General features: G+C 35.8%; 1 protein-coding gene across 1 annotated transcript; it reads left to right on the top strand.

Moving 5' to 3' along the window:
* Positions 1-1,456: 1,456 nt before the first annotated feature.
* On the top strand, positions 1,457-7,398 carry LOC139710269 (uncharacterized). The gene is made up of 2 exons (XM_071622200.1): positions 1,457-1,550; positions 7,154-7,398. The coding sequence occupies exons 1-2, from the start codon at positions 1,457-1,459 to the stop codon at positions 7,396-7,398; spliced, it is 339 nt and encodes a 112-aa protein (XP_071478301.1).
* The last annotated feature ends 3,275 nt before the right edge of the window (positions 7,399-10,673 follow it).

Here is a 10,673-nt window from a genome sequence, read left to right as displayed (position 1 = left end):
AAAAAAAAATCCCCCTTCCCCCCCCCCCAAAAAAAAATGCATATATACATTTATGGAATATATATATATATATATATATATATATATATATATATATATGTGACCGTGCACCTCAAAACGAACATAAAGTCGCACACACTGATTTTGCGTGAGGACTGAAAATAAGTGAAATGGGTCAACCTAGCCGAACTTGACTTTTTCATATTTTCTGAAAGAGCGGGTCTTCTTTTACATTATGCTAAAATTTGGTATCATAAAACAGGCAGGAAAGTGTGTTTTTTTAGCAGTTTATCTCGAACATTTTTGGTAGAATAGTGTGGTTATGTGTGTCTTTAGAATCCCTTTTTCATTTCTGAAAAACCTTGTCCACACTCTTCACTTTCAACTCTAGTAACTTTTGAAAGGATAGTGCTACTGCTTTGAAAGTTGGCATTGATTATGGACAGAATGTGTTAATGAGGTATGCTCAATTTCAGCTCAATCTGATAATCCCTTCATTGTTGTTACTCTGGTGGTTTACTTCCTGTTTTTTGTCCCATTCATCGCACAGCCAGCACGGTTTAGTAAGGATTAAGCGCTTGAATAGACACTGTACTTCAGAGCCTCTTTTCTCAGTTCACACTTTTCCTGAGTTTGTACTTTCTTTCCAATATTTAGATAGGTTAGGAGAGTCCATTTGATTTGAGTTATACATCATTTTAAAGCTTAAAGTCTGCACTTTCCGAATATGGACTTAACTAAAAATTCATGTCTGGCGACTTTTTGTTTGTTTTGAGGTGCACTGTCACATATATATATATATATATATATATATATGGGATATGATCTATCAATAAACTGTGACTGCTTCTTTTGTTTTGTTCTTTTTTTATATTCTTTAATTTTTCACTATGTAACTGATAGGACTTCAGAATCGAGCGTCCGTGGCCTTGTCCACTGAGCCTCCAATGTAAGAAAAATATCTGAGGGGCCCACATTCTACAAGCCTTGTCTTTTTGGGCAGTCCCTCCGTTTTTCGAAGTTGGCGTATTGTTATTTCATTTTCATCAATTCAGTTTTCATGACAATGTATAATTGTTATAAGGTCCCAGAATTATTGCATACTCTTTTAGTTTTGTTTTGTTTTGCTTATGAAACCTGATTTACTGTTACCAAAGAATTGAATAGAATTGAATTGAATGTCTAAAAGAGAAAAACAAAATTGAGAAAGCTGTTGACGGTTGGTTGTGATGGTATCCAAAAAAGGAAATAAATTGAACTAATTCTTGTCGAATAATCAGGGCCTAATAAGTGTAATGTACTTGGACTTTTAATGTATCGTGCGTGAAATCACCTTCTCGTCGAAAAACAACTGTTTCCCCTTTTTGTACCTCATATAGCATGTGAGGTATTCTACACTCCGGACGTTGGTGACACTCGGAGGTACGTTTTCCCTGGTTGGCACGTCGCGGACAACATGACGTCACTGGATTTTGAAGTCAGTGCTAACAGCGACGTTACGCTGGGATTGAGTAGCGTCAACCAGGAGAAGAGGGACATGTATGAAATAGGTAAGCCGTTAACAATTAATAATAACTTAATATAGTTAGTTCTTCTGATATATTTTCTAAGCCCTTATCCAATACATGACGAAATGAGTACTTGTAGTCGCTTGCGATGCAGAATGTATTTAAAGTTGGGGACGATCTTCGTATCAAATAAGCTGTTATTCAGAGGAAACGATTTATAAATTACTTTAATACACACGCACACACACACACACACACACGCGCGCGCGCGAAAACACAATTACACACACATACATAAATCATGAAAATGCAGTTTCTCTCTTTGAGCTACTTTCAAGGTCATGCCGATTTTCGTGGTGCCATTACAAATGAGCGGAGAAAGAGATAGTATTGATGAACATCGCTATCATTGTGGATATTTCATGGACAAAACACTCTGTTGCGGCATAAATTGTCACCCCTACATGGATTGTCACCCTTTAAACGGGCGACAAATTGTGCATGGAGCTGACGGCACAAATTGTTACCCCTCCACAATTTTGTCGCCTGGCGACAATTTGTGCAGAATCCTGACGGCACAAAATGACACCCACCCTGGAAGCATATTTTTTTTTTTTTTTTTTTTTTTTGGGGGGGGGGGGGGTAAATATCATTCTCGACATAGGCATTGGAATACCAACACGTAACTTACATGGCTACATCAATGCAAACAAGCAATGTAAAACTCATGTTAAAGTTTCGGGGAAGTGTGTGTGTATGCCGGCGCACATGATAATCGAGTATCCGTTTGATAAATGTGTGTGAGTGTGTTTATTTTTTTCAATTTTTCAGTTTGAAATTTATTTTCGTATTTCTCGATGGAAAATACATAAAACATAACAAAATATAATAATACAGAATGTACAGCTTAGATATATACAAAAAGAAACAGGAATACAAACATAGTACATAGCGGTCATTTTCAATCAAAGTAAAGAATGCAAAGAGAAATACGATGGAACCTATACTAAAAAGCAAAGCTTGTTGAGTGTAGGTCCTAAAAAGCTTAGTGTGGAGAATAAGATGAGGAGCGCGGGTACAACTAAAGACCAAACTAAGGATAAACAAAAGAGAATGACTATTAATAATCGGGGGTGCAGAAGATTCTTCTCACATAAATTTGTGTGGGTGATAAAATAAGAACAAGTCACCACGTGTATATGTATGTATGTATTGTGTGGGTGCGTGTGAAGAGGAGAGGAGTGGATGGATGGGGTGTGGGTTTGAGGGACGGGTGTAGATGTGTGTGTGTGGGGGATGGGTGGATGATGGATGAGTGTAAGGGAAATGTGTGTGTGTGTGTGTGTGTGTGTGTGTGTGTGTGTAACCTACGGATCAAAAGTTATGAGCCATAATAGAAACATGCCGACATTAAACCCTGTCTGTGACCTTTGACTTTGAGGTGACCTCTATGTTTGGTAAGATGTGAGACTTTGTATAAGCGCTGAGTACAGAGTTTATATTCAAGTTTTTTTTTTTAATGTAGCGTTATGGACAGACGATGGAAGGACGGACGACGGACGGACAGACGTCGCAGATGATCACTTGATACTCTCCTCTCACCTCCAATGGGCTCGAAAAAAAAGAAGAAGACGTACACACACATAATATACACACACATACGTACGTGCATACACCTTATTATATACATGCATGCACACACACAAACACAGAACCACCATCACCACCACTAACACACAGACTCCACCAAACACCCACACATACACACCACAGGCCATGTGAACCCATACATAATACACAACACACATACACCCGTACAGCTATGCAACCTATTCTCCAGTAGCATTAGGGAATGACTTAGATTGTATATCATGGGAAAATGTTTATGACTGTACCGATGTAAATGATGCGTACGATTCATTTCTTTTGATCTTATCGAGTCTTTGTGACAAACATATTCCCTTTAAAACACCACAAATAACAAAACATCGTATGAAGAAGGCATGGATTACACCTGCAATAGCGAAATCAATTTAAGACCAAGTATAAATTGTATAAACAGGTACTTGCGTCTAAACACGATATTGATTCAATCGTGAAATACCTTAACAAAGGTTTTACGGAAAGCGAAGTGGATGCATTATTATGAACTTTTTGATAGAGATAAGAAGGATATACGGAAAACGTGGAACCACATTGATGAAATATTAAACAAAAAGAAAGATAAAACAGATAAATTGATTGTAGAGAAACTTCAGGCTTCTGAGAATGGTGTTAGAAAGGAATGCAAAACACCTCGAGAAATAAGTGAAGGGTTCAATCATTTTTTTTTTTGCTGAAATCGGGGAAAATTTAGCTTAGAAAATAGAAATTAGTGAAAACGATGCTTATACTTTCATGAAACGAGAAGCTGATAAATCATTTTTCATGTTACCTGTGACGGTGATTGAAGTACATCGTATTATTCTCTCTTTGAACGCAAATAAGGGATGTGGATATGATGACATTCCAGTAAGAGTTATAGTTGATGCTGCTCGGTGCATAGCTCTTCCTTTAGCATATATCGTAAATTTATTAATATCATCTGGCGTATTTCCTGATGCGCTTAAGATTGCTAAGGTACTTCCTGTTTATAAAAAAAGGAGCTAAAGATGCGCCTTCAAACTGTCGGCCTATCTCGGTCCTTCCGATAATTAGTAAGATAATTGAAAAACATTTTTTTTTTGAGAAATTTTTTATTGAAATTTTTTGAGGAAAATGAAATATTATACAAACACCGGTATGGTTTTAGACAAGGGCACAGTACAAAACTATCGCTGATCAATCTAAGTGATGAATTAACCAAACAAATGGACGAGGGCAAGGTTACAGTTGGATTATTTCTAGACTTTGCAAAAGCTTTCGATACGATAAATCATGACATTTTGCTATATAAATTACAACACTATGGTATATGTGGGTTACCGTTAGAGTGAATGCGCAGCTATTTATCAAATCGATTTCAATGAAAAGTCTGCACAACTACCGATTACATGTGGTGTACCACAAGGATCTGTATTGGGACCCACACTGTTCTTAATTTATATCGACGATTTGCCACAATCCACAGATTATGTCAATTTTCGATTATTTGCGGATGATTCGAGTTTATTTCATTCTTTTCCATCTGGAACTAAGAACATTGACTTAAAGGAAGTTGAACATAATTTCTTAGACGTTATGAAATGGTGTAATGCTAACAAATTAACAATCAACACGTCCAAAACAAAGTATATAGTTTTTAAAAGTAAACGTAGACATGTGGAGATCAATGGAAATATTATGGTATGCACAGACATTATAGGCAGGTACATTCGACTTTGTTTCTAGGAGTTAATATAGACGAAAGCTTACCATGGCGAAAACATATTGAGTGTGTCTCTTCCTCAATGAGGAAAACAATTGGAATCATATTTAGAATTAGACAACGTGTGCCTAGACAAATCTTACAATTATTATTATATAACACCCTTATCCTTCCGCGTATGTCTTATGGACTAGAAGTTTGGGGATGTACATACCACTCATATCTTCAATCTATATTTTTGTTACAAAAGAAATTAGTGCGTGCAATTTGTTTCAAAGGACTATTGTTTATAGGAAACGTACTGGCCCATTATTTCATCGTTTACAAATGCTAGATGTTTACAGACTATACCAATTTGTAATTGGAACTGTAATGTTTGACCTAATCCATCATACTTTACCGCACGATATTTCTTATTATTGTTTTGAAATTGACCATAATTATGATACAACCGCCTAGGTTTAAAGTAATATGAATTATAAATCAATAAGAATCAAATCTGAGACAGGACAGGTAAACACGCCTTGTCATATGCAGGCAGTATAATTTGGAGAGGATTTCCTCATTATGTCATAAAGATAAACACCCGTAATGTTTTTCGGATATCATTGCGAAAGTATCTGTTATCAATATAATAATGATTCCCTATGAAAACATGTAAATAATTATGTACATATAACAATTCTTCTGTGAATATTGTAAATATACGTTATATCATAATCTATATCATTGAAAGGACTGGCCTCGACTAGCCTGCACGCTATTGCCAGTTCTTTTTTGCCAAACTATATCTTAACTATTAATTGTTGTGACTTTATTGACGATGTTTGTTTGTCTGTTTGTTTGGTAAATAAAAATCTCATTTCATTTCATTTCATTTCAAGAAAGACCACCATAGTCATAACATACACATATCAAATAACACATGTAAGTGATATAAAACCTGCAAGTTCCATCGATAAAGTTCAAAGCGTTTTGAAAACGTATCTGTTCAAAAGGTAACATAGTGATTGTAGATGATGATTTATGCAGTATTATTGTTTCTGTAGTTACCCTTTCCTGTTTATTTCTGTGTTTCCCCTCTAAAGCGCATAGAGACCTTGCCGAAGGTATTACGCGCTATCACGAGAACGGTAATAATAATAATAATAATAATAATAATAATGACATTAATAATAATACCATACACACTACACACATACACACCAAACACATACAAAGACACACGCACACATTTACACACAAACAACCCACTACCACTATACAACCACCATTCACACATGCACACAGATTCCATCCGTATTACATGTATTATACTCCAAAACACACACACACACACACACCTGCGGACACGCATACACACGTGATATATACGCACCTATACACACCATACACACTGTTACACATACCATGCAGCCCTCACCCCCCCCCCCCCCTCCCCACACACACACACATATTCACATCGCAAAGTTAATACCAGTCATACTCTCCCCAATCCAAGCATAAAACAAGAACGATTTATACCTTATCCACACAAATCGTAGTGCATCTTTCAATAGCATTATCTTCTGCAGCTTGAAGTCAACGATCGACGACAATTTGTGCAGCTACGTTTCATTTTGCCTGCAGAAATTGTCGCCATCGAAGTCAAAAATTGGGGACTGCACGAGCAGCGCAATTTGTCGCCTGCTGCAGGTTCGACAATTTGTGAGCCGTCAACTCCTGTCCAAATTGACGCCCCGAGCCGAGGGTGACAATTTGTGCCGCAACACCCTCTTAACGGACATGCGCAAATGGAATCTGGTGAACAATAACAGGAACAGGAACATTTCAGTGAAACCCCCAGGGAACTTAATGTTCTGCTTCAAGTTGAAACTTTTGAAAGATAGTGGTTTGTTGTTCAGCTCGTCTTGTTAGCAATATTTTGTTTGAATTCTTTTTCCATCCTTCCATTACCAATATCTAATGTTACGTGTCCATCAAATTTGGGTTGGGAGGTATAATGCGTCCATTCTTCGACAGCGGTAGAAATTTAAGGTTATCAATTATCTTCTTCTTTTTTTTAATTCATCGGAGGGTGGAGGTGTGTGGTATGTACAATAATACATTTACTACTTAAACATCAACACCATCAACAGGACGATGTTTTCCAGCTAGTTTCCACTTCAATCACCCTTCTCCGTAATGTGAAGGATTTTTTTTTTTTTCATTGTTGTATTTGGTTTCCCTCTGTCAAAACCCTTAACCCAAGTCGTTGGTGGTTGGAGCAACACGAAATGTGCTGTACGCCCATGCCCAGGACTCTATTGGAATGAGGGCTGCTATCATACGGTGAGAGTGGAAACGCCAAACATCCTTTCTGGCTATGGCTTCTACGACCGCTTCTGGATCACTTTCCGTAACAAAACGATCGCGGTGGGGCGTCACGGGGATTCTACCCCTTTCATGGCGGCCACATACCCGACACTCATGGAAATCAACTACGTCGGTGTCTTCACCGGATATGGATCTGAGGGATACTGGAAGTTTCACTCGTTTTGCTGAATGATTGATATCTGTCTCTGTGCATAGAAACCTGTGCATTATTCTCTTATCGAAGATATAACAGGAATCATTTTTTTTCCTACTTGTGGAGGAAATTTTAACCCATAGACTGAAAGAATAGTATACCGGTAAGCCCCAAAATAAAGCAAAAAACTAGATACAGCGCATCATCGTATAATGTCAATGGACAATTGCATAGAATAATCAATGAATATAAGCCCTGGGGACACCTTTAACATGATTAATGTAGGAAAATCAAAGGGAAATGTAAAACCTTTTGATTATTCAATGGAATTGCTTCTACATTCAGTGTAATTGTTGAGTCTTTATGTATGTTTTACATGTTTTTCCATTTGGATTTAACAGTGTAATATTTCACAAACAACAGCAACAGATTAAGCTAAAATCGGACAAGAATCAAGAAAGTTACCCCTTTTGACGTCCCCCCCCCCCCCGCTCGTTTCGCATTTTCATTAAGTAGTTATATCGGTCACAATCATGCATATAACATTATGTGGATAACATAAAATCATGAAGTCAATTATTGATGTACAATGTACACTAACCATCTTAAAAAATAAGAAGAAAAAAGAATGGAAGCCTCCATGAGGGGAGCTAAGCAATGTTAAACGCGCGGAGCCTTTCTCGTAACATGACATAAAGATGCCTCTTATGTATATTGAAAAAAAAGTTAAGAAATTGTTTTTTCCTTCAAGTTCTTTACCATTCTCTAAAGAGTTGTGGAAATCATAAACGCTGTGTTTTGACCCTTTCTGTAATCAGAGTCGATTACATGTACTCAAGTATTTCCTCGATGGACTACGTTAAAAAAAAAAAATTCAATGTCTATTTCATGTGAACGAAATGTTTTTAGAATCCATGTTTAATGATTTACATGTATGTGTACCTTATTATTCATAATATATCAAATAAATATAGGTACTTCTTATTATTCTTTTGTGTTCCTCTAATGTTTATGTGTGTGTGTCTCTCTCTCTCTCTCTCTCTCACTCTTTATATAATTATGTTACGTTATATATTACTAAACGTCAACAATTATCCTCTTCAACCTTTCGTTTCCCTCTTATATTAATAAGCTTTTTCTTAAGAAACTAGCGATACAACGAAGGACCATCCCATCCCACCCCTTAAAACAAGATCGAAATAGAGCGAGTCGCAGTGGGATCCTTTCTGAGAGAGTGACAGTCAGGTGTAGGTTCTTGTAATGTGCTTAGTGATTTAAGAATCCCATGCTTGTTCCACATTAACTGAACTAGACGTAATGTTGGTTTTCTATTCTTTCATTAAGACGAATTTATACTTCTATAATGTTAATTGCCACTTGTATTTTCATGAAACGTTGTACTGGTGTGACATGTGAATTATTTTGTCTAGACTGCGTTGTTTAAAATGCGTAATTTTTATAACATACAAATTACGCATTTTAAACAACGTGTGCTTTACAAAAACAGGGTGCCATTGTAAAACAGTTGGTAAAAACTCTATCTGCCTACCCTGTATTTTTCAAAGAAAACATGAATAAATAAACAAATAAATAAATAAGATAAGGGTTTTTACAACAAAATTAGTAACAATCTTTAAAATTACAGACGTTTTAAGTAGTGAACAGTTCTGTTCATCAAAGAATTTTATCAGTTTACATGAATACACTTTGTGTCAAGTAATCGCAAGAAAAAAAAACGGGCACATGTATTTATATGTTTGGCTTCATAATGTATAATTCACTTAAAAATGTATTAATTGTAGCACGGTAATTGTATTTAGAGTGTTCTCATATTGAAATGAAATGAATGAATGAACGAATGAATGAATGAACGTGACCCTTCACCACAAAACAAACAAAAAAGTCGCAAAAAATGTTATATCAGTTAAGGGAAGACTCTGAGAGAGCAGACTTGAAGCTGTAGAATGGTAAGTCAATTCTAATGGACTCTTAACTAGTCTTAATGTTGGAAAGAAAGCACACATTTAGGGTCAGAAGAATAGGCTCTATTCACGAACTTAATCCTTCCTTCCACCTCTTGCTATAAGCACTGAAAGAGACAGAAACAGGATGTAAAACTCCACACCTACACCAATGAAGGGATTTACCGATTAGGCTAAAAATTCGGCATACTTACTTGACACATTCTGCCTATCGCTATCACATTGGCTATAATTACAAACTATAAAACTTTAAAAGTAGTAGCATCATCCTTTCAAGAGTAATTGGAGTTGAAATTAAAGTGAGTGTGATGGATTTTAAGAAATGAAAAGATATGCTAATCACACTTTTGTGCCAAAATTTTGGTTTTAAACAAAAATGCTAAACTGAACACAATTTTCCGGTCGTTTTATGATCCCAAACTTTAGGATAATGTAGAAGAAGAATTGCTCTTTCAGAAAATATGAAAAACTCAAGATTGACCAGGATGACAGATTGCACCTATATTGTGTCCTTGCGTAAAGTCAAGGAGTGCGACTTGTTGTTAGTTGTGTGATGCACGGTCACATACAATTTATTGTAAATAAAATATAAACTGTGAGAAGTTGTACGATCGGTAATGTATATAGATAAGAAGTTATCGTAAAAACAAATTGGTATCAATTTATGATGTTTGTTATTTAAATTAGCTCGAAACAGAAATATTGCATAAAGAATGAAATGAGTGCGATGTATATTGTTACGGAGTAACGTTTACACAAATTAACAGGCGAGACTTAACGTTGATAAGGTAGAATAAAAGATAATCTTGCATATTATCAAACTATAGATCAACTACACGTGCTGTTGTTGTTGTTTTTTTCTGCTGTAAGTAGTGAAGCGTATAGCTGTATACACTTCTTTGTTGAAATAGGTGTAATACACACTGTTGATATGACATATTACGATTTAAAAAATGGGGAATAAGACAGCAATGGACGTTAAATAATCATTAAAAAAACGGCCTCTATGGCCCCTAATATCTTTCTAATTTTTAAACATGGAAATGTGGAAATTTTTACTTTAACGAATGTTCAGTCATGCCTGATCAAACGGATCACTGTCATTATGAGACAGAATACATAGTCAGTACATGTTAAAATACTCTTGCCAAATTATTTAACGCAAAACATTCCCGTTCAAAATTAAAGTTCCAAGGGGGAGTAACGTTTTTGCAGTTTGTATAAAATATTTCTTCATGTAATATATAAAAGTATTATACAAATATAATATTATTCTGATTCATTTACATACTGATGTGAAATTATATATTGTCATACTATAAAAAGTA

The sequence above is a fragment of the Diadema antillarum genome, unplaced genomic scaffold (genome assembly GCF_040938485.1).
Source record: "Diadema antillarum isolate AM-2024a unplaced genomic scaffold, OU_Dant_1.0 seq00001517_RagTag, whole genome shotgun sequence".
Lineage (NCBI taxonomy): Eukaryota > Metazoa > Echinodermata > Echinoidea > Diadematoida > Diadematidae > Diadema > Diadema antillarum.
The sequence above is the reverse complement of the archived record's forward strand: the minus strand, read 5'-3'. Positions and strand labels throughout refer to the sequence as shown.